Below are 16,807 nucleotides of genomic sequence, written 5' to 3' on the forward strand. Positions count from 1 at the left end.
AACTTCAGACTATTATGAATAATGCTACTACAAACGTGTGTGACAGCTGTGTATGCAGATGCACAAGATGGAACTGCTGGGTCGTTATGGTAAATTAATGTTTAACTTTTTAAGACAATGCCAAACTGTTTTTCCAAAGTAGATGTACCATTTTACGTAAGAATTCCTGTTTGTGGTTATACTTTGATTTCTTATCCTTTATGCATACATGCTGGAAGATTAAGGGCTGACACTATATGGTATTTGGGATCTGATTCAAAATTATGAGTGGTAGAAGGAGGGTCGTGGGTATAGATCAAACAAGGCTGGTCACATTTTGAAAACTGTAATACATTAGGAGTGCAACTACTTACTACAGCAGGTACTATAGTACTTTGTTCCAGGCACTATTTTAAGTCCTTTAAATATATTAGCTCATTGAATCCCTACAATAACCTTAAGAGGCAGCTACTATTATTACTTCCATTTTAGAGATCAGGAAACAGAGAACCAGAAAGCTGAAGCAATGTGGTCAAGCCAGGACTACAATCAAAGTAGCAAAACTTTAGATCTGTACTCGTTACCACCAGGCCATATACTTCAAGCATACCAACAAGTGATATGTGACATTAAAGCAAAGAAATTAAATGCTAAAATTCAGGTGGCTTCGATGAAGATTTAAGCAGGGAATCCAATATTAACTAAATTTAAGGATATATCTAATAGCATATATATAATAATAACCCTTGCTATCTCTGGATGGCAGAATATTATTTTTCTTCTTTTTATTTAATTGTATTTTCTACTTTTAAAATAATCAATACATGCATAACAGTGTTCAAGATTAACATCATAACAATATAAACGCTGCATTAATCAGAAAACAAATGACTTGATGAACAATAAGATTTTTCAAGTTCCGGATTTTTTAAAGGAAATATTAAGAGGTACTGAACAACTACTATGCATCAGACACAAAGTTCAGTGCTATGGACACAAACTTGATGAAAGCCTAGAAACAAAGAAAGGCAATTGTAGAATGACAATACAGCTGTGGTAAGTGCTATAAGGGAGCTACTCCTGCGGAGGAGTCCTTACTCAGACCAGGGGTAGGGAAGACCTGAAGGAGAAGGCACTGAATGGACTTGAAGGAATGATGTATGTATAAACTACTTCTAATCAGAGACAATTTCATCAAATAACATAGCCACTTCTTAAAGATTACAAATGAAGGCCCTACTTCAAATGCCAGATCTTCCTTTTTTTTTTTTTTACCTCAGATTTCACCAACTTCACAAATGGCCAACAGACACATGAAAAAATGGTCAACATCACTCGGAATCAGGGAAATACAAATCAAAACCACGATGAAATACCACCTCACACCAGTCAGAATGGCTGAAATTAACAAGTCAGGAAACAACAGATGTTGGCAAGGATGCAGAGAAAGGGGAACCCTCCTACACTGTTGGTGGGAATGCAAGCTGGTGCAGCCACTCTGGAAAACAGTATGGAGGTTCCTCAAAAAGCTGAAAATAGAGCTACCCTACGACCCAGCAACTGCACCAGGGATTTAACCCAAGGATACAAATGTAGTGATCTGAAGGGGCACCTGCACCCCAATGTTAATAGCAGCAATGTCCATAATAGCCAAACTATGGAAAGAGCCCAGATGTCCATCAACATATGAATGGATAAAGAAGATGTGGTAATATATATATATACAATGGAATATTACTCAGCCATCAAAAAGTTGAAATCTTGCCATTTGCAATGACGTGGATAGAACTAAAGGGTATTTTGCTAAGCAAAGTAAGTCAATCGGAGAAAGACAATTATCATATGATCTCACTCATGTGGAATTTAAGAAACAAACAGAAGATCATAGGGGAAGAGAGGAAAAAATAAAACAAGACAAAATCAGAAAGGGAGACAAACTATAAGAGACTCTTAATCACAGGAAATAAACAGGGTTGCTGGAGGTAGGGGTAACTGGGTGCTGGACATTAAGGAGGGCATGTGATGTAATGAGCACTGGGTATTATAAGACTGATGAATCACTGACCTCTACCTCTGAAACTAATAATACATTATATGTTAATTAACTGAATTTAAATTAAAAAAAACCAAATCTTCCCTTTTTTTACCTCAGATTTCACCAACTTCAAATATCCCCTAAAACATAAGAAATTTAAAGAAAAAACCTGTCTTATATGTGAAAGTGTTAGACTATACAAAATCTGTAAATATGTATAACTGAGAAAGTATTTTTTTATTCATTATATTTGAGTGTGATTTGATCACAGTCCATCAACATATCCTTAAATTTCATCTTAATGGCACTTCTAAAAAGTCTACTGATGATCTAAATCAGGGGCGGGCAAACTACAGCTGCAGGTGGTCTGGTTTGCTAAGAATGGTTTTTTAGCTAAGATTTTTTTTTTTTTTTCCATTTTAGAGGGAGAAAGGAGAGAGATGGGGAGGAAAGAGGGAAAACTGAATGCAGAGACCACACGTGGTCCACAAAGCCTAAAATATTTTACTGTCTGGACTTTACAGAAAAAACTGCCCACCTTTAAAAACAAAAACAAAAACAAAAACAAAACTACAGGAATGGGTTTCTGCTCAAACCAAGGATAAAACCTGTTTTACCAAATTCGTCTATCATCAGTCTGGAGTGGAAGAAGCCATCAGAAAGCCACTACCATCACTGCGGAACTCAGTCTACACACTAGCACAAATGCTTGCTTGTGGCGGAAAAGAGAAAGAGAGAAAGGACTTTTAAGAGAGAATAAACAAGATTATGGTAGTTACTCAGAAAGACATGGGTTTTGCAAAGGGTGGGGGATTTCAGAGAGAAAATACAGGTGAAGCAGAAAAAAAATACAGAGTCATCCTAGGGGCTCTACAATAAGCTGCTCAAGTTGGAAGGTAACTACTATTACAGTATTAATGACCCATAAAATGTGAGGGCCAGGTCTACTGAGAAAACTGAGGCTCAGAAAAGTTGCTTGCCCAAGTTCACACAGCAAGAGTGTAGAACACAAAGAACTGGGCTCCAAGCACCCCAATCTCAGTTTAGCTCTTTCCCCTGCATCACACTGCCCTCTGACCACAGGATAGGGTTAACCTGGAAAAACACCACTAGTGACTGGTGACAAGTTAGCTCAACTGAGTTCAGAAGGAACAAAGTCTCTTCTTCGCAAGTTCGCCTCCCTCCCCCAATTACAAGTTATTTTTCAAGGAAGAACTGAGCCAGGTGTCTACAGGTCTTGAAGAGGAGGAGGAAAGAGTAGACCCCAGTTCTATTTTCCAAGATGTTCGGAACAATCAGAGAATGCTGACCAAACATCATTAAAATCAGCTTTAAAGTTAACCAGTGCTTATGACAATAAGAAACATCAAATTTCAATTTACCTGGTTCCAATTTTATTACTTTAATTGCTGCCAATTCACCAGTGTTAACATTCCGTGCCTAAAAGAGAAGAAAAGACAACTGTGAAAAAGAGCTTTCATAAAAAACTTTATGAAATATAATTTTACTTTACTGTTTATTTTCAGTTATACAGAAGTATTTTTTAAAGCAAGAATTGCAGAAGGGGTTTCTATTTACAAAATAGTATATTCTTCAAAATGAATGTCAACGTTAATTCAACTGTCAATTTAATAATGGTAACAATAAGTTAATGCACACAGACTTCTGTATGTGCCAGGCACTGTTCTAAGTGTTTTACAGTAATTTATTTGTCCCACAACAATCTTATGAGGTAGGTACAACTATTATATCCACGTTGCAGATGAGGAAATTGAAACACAGAGAAGTGAAAAAACGTGCCAAGGCCACACTGCTGGTAAAGCCATAGCAGCAAGATTCCAATCCAAGAAGCCTGACTTCAGAGTCGGAGCTTTTAAGCATTACACTCTACTGTCATTCATTCAAAGGTGAGTTAAAATTTTGAACTGATTAACTAGCCTTAAACTGTTAAACTTAAAAATCTTGGAATATGGGGCGCCTGGGTGGCTCAGTCAGTTAAGCATCTGCCTTCAGCTCAGGTCATGATCCCAGGGTCCTGGGATGGAGTCCCCAGGTCATGCTCCCTGCTCAGTGGGGAGTCTGCTTCTCTCTCCCTTCCTCTGCCCCTCCCCCCCAAACAGATAAATAAAATATTTTTTAAAAATCTATCCATAATATTAGATTGCTGGTATTTACAACTGTAATTATGTATAAATAAGCAGAAGCTGTCTTTTCAATTTGTTTGAAAATGGCAGTAACTGTCAAAATGTTTTACAACTGGATCAGAACTTTCAGAATACTTCAAACTGTTATAATTGTTACATAATACTTAAACTGCTAACTGAAACTTGATTTTCATATCAAGCAATAAAGATCAATATATATAATTCCCTGATCACAGAAAGATACAGTCCTGTGAGCAGAAGTACTTGTACTTGCAACAGTCTCTTTTTTTTTTTTAAGATTTTATTTTTAAGTAATCTCTATACCCAACATGGGGCTTGAACTCACAACCCCAAGATCAAGAGTTGCACACTCCACTGACTGGGCCAGCCAGGCACCCCACAATACTCTTATTAATGGTGAAGATCAATGAATCACCCACAAAGAATGGTAACAGCATTAACAGTGGAATCCTTCTAAGAATACTGGAGCATTAAAAATGTCAGATAACAATCTAGGAAGGTAGATATGGGACACAGCCACTGCTGCAATATAAAATTTAACCTTTTAACTCAAAGAAGAACAAAGATATGAAAAGTTCACCATATCAAGGAGCCTGGCTGGCTCAGTCAGAATGGCATGCGACTCTTAAATCTTGGGGTCATGAGTTTCAGCCCCACACTGGGTGTAGAGATTACTTAAATAAATAAGTATTTTTTTAAAAAGATCTCCCCATACAAATTAAGAAAAACATTTAAATTAAATTGGCAGGGAAAATTCATTCCTTCTGAAAAAATCCCCATAACCAATGAATGCGTATCATGGCAAACTTATTATTGGCAGTACAAAACAGATCTCAACAGTTATTTCAAACTAAACCTAATTTCCGTTAAATGAGATACACATTTCAAATATAGTGCAAGTGTTCATTCCCTTCCCTAGGATGAGAAGAGACTGTGTGTGTGTGTAACACACACACACACAATGAAAGAGAAATAAAATCAGAACATCATTCTGGAAGCATTTTGTAAAAGGGGGGGAGGACAGAGTGTACCTGTAAAATATTCAGGTATATCACATAAACATGACTCATAAATCTCCTCAAACACTATCACAACTACTTGCCTCTCCTCACACTTCATGAACTTTCCCTGGTAGGCTCCTCCTAGATACAATGTCTTCTAATCCTCATCTTTTTTAGTACTTCTCCAAATAAATTAAGACGGTACTCTCCCCAATTCTCAATTCTCCATTTAAAAATCTTGCCATGGTTTTGTTTTCTGTTTACTGAAAAGAAATTCGGAGTATGGCTGATTTCCACTATAGAAGAGCAGAGATAATATGAACTCCTAGAAAGCCAGGATGATTTTTTGATTTTTTATAGCTGAAATTTGGTTCCTAATTGACCACAAGAGGGCATTACTGACAACACAAGTTACACAAAGTGTCCAAAATGGCTACTGTACACAATGTACTATTCTAAAAATAGATTTACTAATAATTAACACCAGCACATATTTAACAGAAAAACTGTGACAGTAAGTGACTTATCAGTAGGACTGATCAGACTAAAGTCAATATTTACTACAGGCTTTACTTACAAATAGGATTTTTCCAAAAATTTAAATCAGTCTAGAATTTTGAGGATAACAAGAGTTTTTAAACTTATGATTCTTTAGAAGGAACAAAAAAACAAAACAGCCAAAATTATGACTGCTTTTTTACCTACTGAAATATTTTCCAGTACGTAACTTAGGTAATTCACAAAAAGGGAAGAAAAATAACAACAAAAACTGAGCTTTTCTGCATCAAAATCCAGATGTTTGTTAATGAAAAGTCTTACATGCTTTTTTAAAAAAGATTTTATTTTTTATTTATTCAGAGAGAGAGTGGGAAGGGGCAGGAGGGAGAGGGAGAGAGGGAACTTCCAAGCTCCCTGCTGAGTGTGGGGTCTGACACAGGGCTCAATCTCATAACCCTGAGAGATCATAAGCTGAGCCGAAATCAAGAGCTGGATGCTTAACTAACTGAGCCACCCCAGGAGCCCCTAATGAAAAGTCTTTAAAGCATTATGATTCATCAAGAATCTTGGTATTCTGGCTAAATCATATTTTGCTGTCTCTAAATTTAAAATGGTCAAGATTACTCACTGAGATAAATATAAAAATTAATAGTATCTCCTATGCTCTGCAACTACTATTCTTTTAAGACTTTATTTATTTGAGAAGGGACGCCTGGGTGGCTCAGTCAGTTAAGCATCTGCCTTCAGCTCAGGTCATGATCTCAGGGTCCTGGGATCGAGTCCTGCCTTGGGCTCCATGGTCAGCGGGGAGTCTGCTTCTCCCTCTCCACTCCCCTTGCTTGTGCTCTCTCTCCCTTGCTGTCTCAAATAAATAAAATCTTTGGGCGCCTGGGTGGCTCAGTCATTAAGCGTCTGCCTTCGGCTCAGGTCATGATCCCAGGGTCCTGGGATGGAGTCCTACATCCAGCTCCCTGCTCGGCAGGAAGCCTGCTTCTCCCTCTCCCACTCCCCCTGCTCGTGTTCCTGCTCTCGCTGTCTCTCTCTGTCAAATAAATAAATAAAATCTTAAAAAAAAAAAAAAAGATTTTATTTATTTATTTGAGATAGAGAGGTGAGGGACAGACGGAGAAGCTGACTCCCCGATGAGCCCGGAGCCCAATGCGGGGCTCAATCCCAGGACTCCAGGATCACGACCTAAGCCGAAGAACAGACGCTTAACTGACTTAGCCACCCAGGCGCCCCTGCAACTACTAGTCTTTTAGCAATCACCTAGAGCAATTTATTAGGAAGAAAATGAGACCAAGGTAAATAATGTAAAATATCACCATGTATAAAGTTAAAAAAAATTTAAGATTTATTTGAGAGAGAGAGAGAGCGCGCGAGCACATACGCAGCGGAGAAGGCACAGAGGGAGAGAAAGAGCACGCAGCCCAACACTGGGCTCGATCGCAAGACCCTGAGATCATGACCTGAGCTGAAACCAAGAGTCAGACGCTTAACCAACTGCGTCATCCAGGCGCCCCTAAAGTTAAAAATTTTTAATTCAGTATCAATAATATAAAATTCTCAGACTTGCTCAGGGCAGAAAACTAAGAATAAATATTCTAAGCACCTAGACCTAGGCGTCTTATGCCACCTCACTGGTTTGACCACCATTCTTCACTTGCTCTGAAAATGATATTCAGATCATGTCGTTCTTAAGTTGAAAACTCTTCAGCAATATACATCATTGCAAAGACAAAATTCAAATTCCTTGTCAGAGAATTTAAATTTTTCACTAAATATAGTGCTTATCGTAATAGCTTTTAGTGAAATATAATTCACATACCATAAAATTCACCCTTTCAATGCATAGAATTCAATGGTTTTAGTATACTCACAGCTAAGTAACCATCACTACTATCTAACTTTGGAACATTTCATCACCCCAAAAAGAAAGCCCAGAGCACTCAGTTAGCAGTCACTCCCTACTCCTCCCCCTCCCAGTCCCTGAGAACTATTGGTCTACTTTCTACCTCTATGGATTTGACTATTCTGGATATTTCATATAAACAGGATCATACAAAATGTGGTTCTTTGTGACTGGCTTCTTTAACCAAGCAGAACATTTTTGGGCTCATCCATGTTGTAGCATGTATCAGTACTTGACTCCTTTCGCTACTGAATGATACTCGATTGTATGGAAATACCATATTTTGTTTATCCACTTATCTATCAGCTGAAGGATATTTAGGTTGTTTCCACTTTTTAGGTATCATGATTAACGCTTCTATGAACATTAGTGTACATTTTTTTTTTGAAGATTTTATTTATTTGAGAGACAAGAGAGCATGTGCATGAGCACGAGGGGGGAACAGGGGGCAGGGAGAGGGAGAAGCAAGCAGCCCGATGCACCAATGTGGCGCTCAATCCCAAGACCCTGGGATCATGACCTGAGCCAAAGGCAGACACTTAACCGACTGAGCCATCCAGGCGCACTTAGTGTACACATTTTTGTTTTTAATTCTCTTGGGTACAGACAGACCTAAGAGTAGAACTGCTGAATCACACGGTAACTCTACGTTTGGCTTTTTGAAGAACTGACAAATTTTTCTCCAAAGTGGCTGCACCATTTTATATTATCACCAGCAATATGTGAGGGTTCCAATTTTTCTGCATCCTTTCCAATGTTTGTTGTTATGGTTTTTATTTTAGCTGTCTTAGTGGATGTGAAGTGTTACCTCTCATTGTGGTCTGACTTGCACTTCATCAATGACTAATGATGTTGAGCATCTTTTCATATGCTTATTGGCCATTTGAATATTTTCTTTGGAAAAATGTCATATTCACCTCTTTGCCCATTTTTGTGTTGTCTTTTTACTGCTGACTTAGAAGAATTCTTTATAGATCCTGATATGTCTCTTATCAGTTACATGATTTGCAAATATTTAATTCCATCCTATGGACTGTCTTCATTTTCTTGATGGTATTCTTTGAAGCACAAAAGATTTTAATTTTAATCAAGTCCAATTTGTCTATCTTGTGTTGCTTTGCTTTTGTTTTATAGCTAAGAAACCAATGCCTAACCCAAGGTCACAAAGATTTTTTCCCTATGTTTTCTTCTAAGCGTTCTATAATTTTAGCTCTTCCATTTAGGTCTATGATCCATTTTGAGTGAATTTTTATATGGTGTCCAGTAGGACTCCAATTTCATTCTTTTGCACGTGGATATCTAGTTGAGAAATATAGCATTTCAACAATAAAACTTTTCACTATCTTGCCCCAGTCTTTCCAGTCATTTCCTAATTTGCACTTTATGCTGCAGCCAAAATAAACAACTTGCCATTTCCCAAAGCTATCCACACGTTTGCTCTTTGGATCATACTGCCTAGACAAACGCTTGCCCCAACTCCTTCCTGGGCCCAACTCCCAGATAATCCTTTAAAGCACAGCATAAGTTATTATCACTTCCCACAAGCCTTTTCCCTATTGCTACTCTGGCTTAGGCATCCCACACCCATACACTCCCAAAGATCCTGGGTAACCTTTCCCAAATGGGAGTGGACCTGGTTAAGAAAGTCCTGCAGATCTAGAATTGGTCTCAGTTTAGAGAAGCTCTTGCAAACTATTATGATTCAAAGCTGTCCCAGAAGTCAGTTGGGTTCAGTCAGCCTTTTAGAAGCCATTTGTATTAGAACTGATTTGGGAAAGAATTTTTCTGAGTTGATTTCATGCTGACTACTGCGTTATCTCCAACTATCAGAAAAGTATTCCTTGAGTGTGAGAGTGGGAGTAAACAACATCATCAAGAAGCAATCATTAGGAGGCAAAAAGTGTCTCTCTGTCAAATAAATAAAATCTTAAAAAAAAAAAAAGAGGCGAAAAGTGTGCTACTCTACGATATAAAGTGAGTTACAGGCAGTCACTACCAAAAATAATCTATCGATTATGTACCAAACACTGTACTCAAAGCTTACTACTTAGAAGGGTCTGTCCAACATTAATATGAAGAAAGGGTCAGAAATGGGAGTGAAGATATACAAAGTTTAGTCCTGGCTCTGCCAGTAACTAGCAGTGGGATCTGAGCACGTAATTTCCCTTCTGTCTTCTTCCCAACTCCTTCCCTCCAATTTAAAAACAAGAAAGTGAGAAAGACTATTTCTAATGTTCCTTCTAATTCTAAAAGTCAGTGTTTATATCAAATAATGTAAGTCTAAATTAACAGATTCCAAATACTAAACCAGCTGGCCAGTTATATAAGAATATTAGGAGTTTAAAAAGAAAACGGTAACGAAAAAAAACCACCCTTGATTTTCAACCAACAGATTTAAGACAGGAACCATGGATCTGTATTTAAAGCTACTGATGTGTTTCTGATGTTCAGCCAGGTTTGGGGACCTGGTGTAAGGCACTGCACCATTTGAGTTTTATAAAATATAAATACCAACTTCTAAGTCTGAAAAGAGTGTTACAGGGATGGCTTTATGAAGGAGATTACCATTTAAGCAGATGTTTGCAAGATGGGCTGGATTACAACAAACATGGAAGAGCAATGGGAAAGAGAGCATAGAAAGAAAAGCATGAGCAAAGGCACAGGGACAGAAAACACAGGCTAGTTTGAGTGTATAAGGCGGGCCAAGCCTCAGGGTGCCTCCCATATAAATACTCCCTTTCAGAGGGAAATGGCTAACCCACAGCCCCTGCTGAAGGAATAGTTTTGATTGCTTTTCTACAGTTACTTGAACTGGGTGTTAGCCTACCACAGGGCAACTAAATATACAGTAAGACTGATAGAGTGACCTCTGTCCCTGGTTTGCTTAGGACACTCCTAGCTTATGCCTACTGTCCTAGCAGAATTCTTAATAGTGCCCACTTTCATTCTCAAAATTAAATTTCTATTTAATTTGGGTGATAAAGTATAAAGTCACTCTACCAGTAAACCCTTAGCTGACATGAAAAAAAGATACAGGCCAGATTCTCTAAAATAGGGGTCAGCAAACATGTCCGTTTTTTTAAATTCCAGTATAGCTAACATATAGTGTTACATTAGTTTCAGGTGTATAATATAGTGATTCAACAATTCCATACATCACCCAGGGCTCATCATGATAAGTATACGCTTAATTCCCTTCACCCATCCCTGCCCCACACCTCCCCTCTGGTAACCATCCCTTTGTTTTCTATAGTTAGGAGTCTGGTTTTTTATTTGATACAGATCTGTTTTTATAAGTAAAGTTTTACTGGAGCACAGCCATGTTCATTTGTTTAGGTGCTGTCTACAGCTGCTTTCACAATACAGTGGTTGAGTAGTTAAGATGGAGACCATATGAAATACCTGTAATTATTTACTATTCAGCTCTTTAGAGGAAAAACTGGCTGACCCCCACTCTAAAAAAGCATTGTCCAGTAGAACTTTCTGCACTGAAGGAAATGCTTTATATCTGCACGGTACAACAGAGTAGCCCCATGCCACGTATAGCTATCAATCGGCTGAAATACGGCTAGTACAACTGAAGAAATGAATTTTATTTGTGTATGCAATAAAATATTTAAATTGGGGAGTTGTAATTTTTTGAGATATAACTACATTTAAAATGTATTAGTTTTAGGTATACAACATAACTTGATATATGTATATACTGCAAAATGATTACCACAATAAGTTTAGTTAACATCTATGACCACACATGCTTAAAAATTCTTTTCCTTGTGATGAGAACTTTTAAGATCTATTCTCTTCAGCATCTTTCAAATATACAATATAGTATTGATATAATTGTAGTCACCATGCTGTACATTACATCCCCAGGATTTATTTAGCCTTTAACTGGAAAAAACCAACTTTAAAAAATATAGTTCTGGTAGTTTTCTTGTTTGTTTGTTTGTTTGTTTTTATTTGAGACAGAGAGAATGAGAGAGAGAGAGCACATGAGAGGGGGGAGGGTCAGAGGGAGAAGCAGACTCCCTGCCGAGCAGGGAGCCCGATGCGGGACTCGATCCAGGGACTCCAGGATCATGACCTGAGCCGAAGGCAGTCGCTTAACCAACTGAGCCACCCAGGCGCCCCAGTTCTGGTAGTTTTAACACATGGATAGATTTGTATAACCACAATCACCAGCCAGAAGCAGAAAAATTCCATTACTGCAAAAGCTCCCTTGGAAGTTATATTCTCGCCTTACCCTAACCCCTGGCAACCACTGACTGGATCTTTGCCACTATAGTTTTGTATTTTCAAGAATTTCATATAAATTAAATCATTCATATGTAACTTTCTGAGACTGTCTTTTTTCACCAAGTGGCTGCCTTTACCATTAGCTTGTTCCTTCTCATTGTTGAATTGTATTCCATTATATGGATACACTACTGCTTATCCACTACCAGTGGAAGGACATACCAGCTGCTTTTAGTTTTTGGCAAATATGAATCAAGCTGCTATGAACATCTGAGTACAGGTTACAAAAATACCCAGGAGTGAAGATCAATGGAACAGAATAGAGAGCCCAGAAATGGACCCTCAACTCTATGGTCAACTAATCGTCAACAAAGCAGGAAAGAATGTCCAATGGAAAAAAGTCTCTTCAACAAATGGTGTTGGGAAAATTGGACAGCCACATGCAGAAGAATGAAACTGGACCATTTCCTTACACCACACACAAAAATAGACTCAAAATGGATGAAAGACCTAAATGTGAGACAGAAATCCATCAAAATCCTTGAGGAGAACACAGGCAGCAACCTCTTCAACCTTAGCCGCAGCAACTTCTTCCTAGAAACATCGCCAAAGGCAAAGGAAGAAAGGGCAAAAATGAACTACTGGGACTTCATCAAGATAAAAAGCCTTTGCACAGGGCGCCTGGGTGGCTCAGTCGTTAAGCGTCTGCCTTCGGCTCAGGTCATGATCCCAGGGTCCTGGGATCGAGTCCCACATCAGGCTCCCTGCTCGGCAGGAAGCCTGCTTCTCCCTCTCCCACTCCCCCTGCTTGTGTTCCTGCTCTCGCTATCTCTCTGTCAAATAAATAAATAAAATCTTTAAAAAAAAAAGCCTTTGCACGGCAAAGGAAACAGTCAACAAAACCAAAAGACAACTGACAGAATGGGAGAAGATATTTGCAAATGCCGTATCAGATAAAGAGCTGGTATCCAAAATCTATAAAGAACTTAACCAACTCAACACCCAAAGAACAAATGATCCAATCAAGAAATGGGCAGAAGACATAAACAGACATTTCTGCAAAGAAGACATCCAAATGGCCAACAGACACATGAAAAAGTGCTCAACATCACTCGGAATCAGGGAAATTCAAATCAAAATCTCAATGAGATACCACCTCACACCAGTCAGAATGCCTAAAATTAACAAGTCAGGAAACAACAGATGTCGGCAAGGATGCAGAGAAAGGGGAACCCTCCTACACTGTTGGTGGGAATGCAAGCTGGTGCAGCCACTCTGGAAAACAGTATGGAGGTTCTTAAAAAAGCTGAAAATAGAGCTACTCTACGACCCAGCAATTGCACTACTGGGTATTTACCCCAAAGACACAAATGTAGTGATCCGAAGGGACACCTGAACCCCAATGTTTATAGCAGCAATGTTCACAATAGCCAAACTATGGAAAGAGCCTAAATGTCCATCAACAGATGAATGATAAAGAAAATGTGGTGTATATATACAATGGAATATTATGCAGCCATCAAAAAATGAAAACTTACCATTTGCAATAATGTGGATGGAACTAGAGGGTATTATGCTAAGGGAAATAGTCAATCAGAGGAAGACAAGTATCATATGATCTCACTGATACGAGGAATTGTTTCTCTAACAAGGCAGAGGATCATAGGGGAAGGGAGGGAAAAATGAAACAAGACGAAACCGGAGGAGGAGACGAACCATAAGAGACTCTTAATCTCAGGAAACAAACTGAGGGTTGCTGGAGTGGAGGCGGGTGGGAGGGATGGGGTGGCTGGGTGATGGACATTGGGGAGGGTATGTGCTATGGTGAGCCTGTGAATTGTGTAAGACTGATGAATCACAGACCTGTACTCCTCAAACAAGGAATACATTATATGTTAATAAAAAAGAAAATACCCAGGAGTGAAACTGGGTCTTATGATAGGTATATGTCTAACTTTGTAAAAAACTTTCATTCTTTCTACAGTATCTATACCACTGCTCATGTCCAGCAGCATGTATGACAGTCCCAGTTGTTCTGCATCCTTGCCAGTAATTGGTATTGTACTTTCAATTCTGGCCATTCTAACAAGTGTGTAATAGTATCTCGTGGTGGTTTTAGTTTGCATTTCCCTAAATGGCTAATGATGTCGAACATCTATTCATATGCTCATTTGCTATCCTTTGGTGAAATGTGTTCTAGTCTTTTTTCTATGCTTTAATTGGGATGTTTATTTTCTTACTGTTGAGTTTTGAGAGTTCTTTATATATTCCAGATACAAGTTTGTTTTTTTTTTTTTTTAAGATTTTATTTATTTATTTGAGACAGAGAGAATGAGAGAGAGAGAGCATGAGAGGGAGGAGGGTCAGAGGGAGAAGCAGACTCCCTGCCGAGCAGGGAGCCCAATGCGGGACTCGATCCCGGGACTCCAGGATCATGACCTGAGCCGAAGGCAGTCGCTTAACCAACTGAGCCACCCAGGCGCCCCCAGATACAAGTTCTTTATCAGGTTTATAATCTGCAAATATATTTTTTCCCAGTCTATAGCTTGTCTTTTCATTCTCTTAATAGTGCCATTCCCAGAGTGTTATGGACTGAATTATGGGCACTCATTCATAAAATTCATTTAACGCCCCCAGTACCTTAGAATGTAACTGTATTTGGAGACAGGCTTTTTAAAGAAGTAATTAAGGTTAAATAAAGCCATATTGGGGGGGAGGGGTGGACTCTAATCCAGTAGGGCTAGTGTTCTTATAAGAAAAGGAAGGGATCCATAGATGTGCACACACAGAGAAAAGGCCATGTGAGAACACAGCAAGAAGGCAGCCACCTGCAATCCATGGAGAGAGCTTCAGGAAAACCAACTCTACCTAAACACCTTGATCTTGAATTTCCAGCCTCCAGAACCGTGAGAAAATAAAATTTCAATTGTTTAAGCCACCCAGTCTGTGGTATTTTGTTATGGCAGTCCTAGCAAACTAATATATAGAGCAAAAGTTTGTACTTTTGATAAAGTCCCATTTATCAACTGTTTTCTTTTATGGATTATGCTTTGGTGTCCTTCCAAAGCCTTTTTGCTTAATTCCAAATCAAAGATTTTTCTCCTATGTTTTCTTCTAAAAAAAAAAGTTTTACATTTATTTTTATGATATATTTTGATTTAATTTTTGTTTAAGGTGGGGCACTTAGGTTGAGATTTTTTTGTTTTTGCATGAATATGTCCAACTGTTCTAATAACTGTTTCTTGAAAAGACTATCCTTCTTGCATTGAACTGCCTTTCACTTCTGTCAAAATCAGCTGGCTATACCTGTGTGGGTCTATTTCTAGATACTATATGGGTCCACTGATCTTATGTCTATCTCTTACTATTGCTACACACAACCTTGGTAACTGTAGCTTTACAGAAAGTCTTAAAAATCAATTACTGTGATTCCTCCAACTTTATTTTTCTTTTTCGAAGTTGCTTTAGCTATTCTAGGTCTTTAGCCTTTCCTTATAAATTTCAGAATCAACCTGTCCATATATTTTTTTAAATCCTGCTGGGATTCTGTTTGGAATTGCATTAAATCTATATATCAATCTGGGGAGAACGAACATCTTTACTATGTAGAGTGTTCCAATCCATGAACACTAATTTCTATTTAGGTTTTCTCTGGTACCTTTCATCAGTGTTTTATAGTTAACAGCATACAAGACCAACACATTATTTTAATAGCCATGTATACCTAGTGACAACTGTATTAGGCATTGAAGCTTTAAAAGTTTGAACTTAGACACTGGGGAGGATATGTGCTCTAGTAAGTGCTGTGAATTGTGCAAGACTGTTGAATCTCAGATTTGTACCTCTGAAACAAATAATGCAATATATGTTAAGAAAAAAAAAAGAAGAAGGAGATAGCAGGAGGGGAAGAATGAAGGGGGGGAATCGGAGGGGTAGACGAACCATGAGAGATGGTGGACTCTGAAAAACAAACTGAGGGTTCTAGAGGGGAGGGGGGTGGGAGGATGGGTTAGCCTGGTGGTGGGTACTGAGGAGGGCACATTCTGCATGGAGCACTGGGTGTTATGCACAAACAATGAATCATGGAACACTACATCTAAAACTAATGATATAATGTATGGGGATTAACATAACAATAAAAAATAATAATAATTTAAAAAAAAAGTTTGAACTTAGAAATACTGAGAAACAGTACCACCATGCAATATAACCCAGTGTGAAAACTAGGCCATAAAACTGTGCCAATGTCTTAGCAAACAAGACCTTTGGAAAAGTGAAGATTTGAAGAAAAAGAAAAGATATATTGAGGAGACAAAGAGCAGAGAACAGAACAAATGCACAGAAAAAATTATAAGAGCTCATGAGAAAGGAACAGATCTCCAAAGCTGCCTTGAGTTCCTGACAACATTCTAGTTCCATATAACATATATCTTTACAATAGCCTCTTTTTTCTTGAATTACCTTAAATGGCTTTGTTTCCTGAAACCAGATTTTTAAAGATGTAAATTTCTAGGACTATATGATGCTCATTTCTTTTTATTTTAAGATTTTATTTATTTGAGGGGTGGCGCCTGGGAGGCTCAGTCGGTTAAGTATCTGCCTTCAGCTCAGGTCATGATCCCAGGGTCCTGGGATCAAGCCCTGCATTGGGCTCCTAGGGGAGCCTGCTTCTCTCTCTTCATTTGTCTGCTGCTCCCCCTGCTTGTGCTCACTCCATCTCTGTCAAATAAATAAATAAAATCTTTTTTAAAATTTTATTTATTTGAGAGGGAAGAAAGAGAGCATGAGCAGAGGGAGGGGCAGAAAGCGAGGGAGAAGCAGACTCCCTGCTGAGTGCGGAGCCCAATGTAGGTCTCGATCCCAAGACCCTGAAATCATGACCTGAGCAAAAGTCTAACGCTCAGCCAACTGAGCAAACCAGGTGCCCCATATGATGCTCATTTCAAAAAGGAAAAAAACAGATTGAGATTATCATGCT

At 38.5% G+C, this 16,807-nt stretch overlaps 1 protein-coding gene across 4 annotated transcripts in view; it reads right to left on the reverse strand.

The window, feature by feature from the left end:
* Window positions 1-16,807, reverse strand: part of MAP4K3 (mitogen-activated protein kinase kinase kinase kinase 3) — a 188,931-nt gene that overhangs the window by 119,640 nt on the left and 52,484 nt on the right. For all 4 annotated transcript variants that reach the window (XR_004678486.1, XM_035000969.1, XM_035000967.1 and 1 more), the window contains exon 2: window positions 3,397-3,454. Coding sequence is in view for 3 of the 4 variants with exons in the window: in XM_035000969.1 (XP_034856860.1) it covers window positions 3,397-3,454 (58 nt within the window). In the remaining variant the exon portion in view is untranslated. The remainder of the gene's footprint in view (window positions 1-3,396; window positions 3,455-16,807) is intronic.

This window comes from Mirounga leonina, unplaced genomic scaffold (assembly GCF_011800145.1).
Source record: "Mirounga leonina isolate KUSES-001 unplaced genomic scaffold, KU_Mleo_1.0 Mir_125, whole genome shotgun sequence".
Taxonomy (NCBI): Eukaryota; Metazoa; Chordata; class Mammalia; order Carnivora; family Phocidae; genus Mirounga; species Mirounga leonina.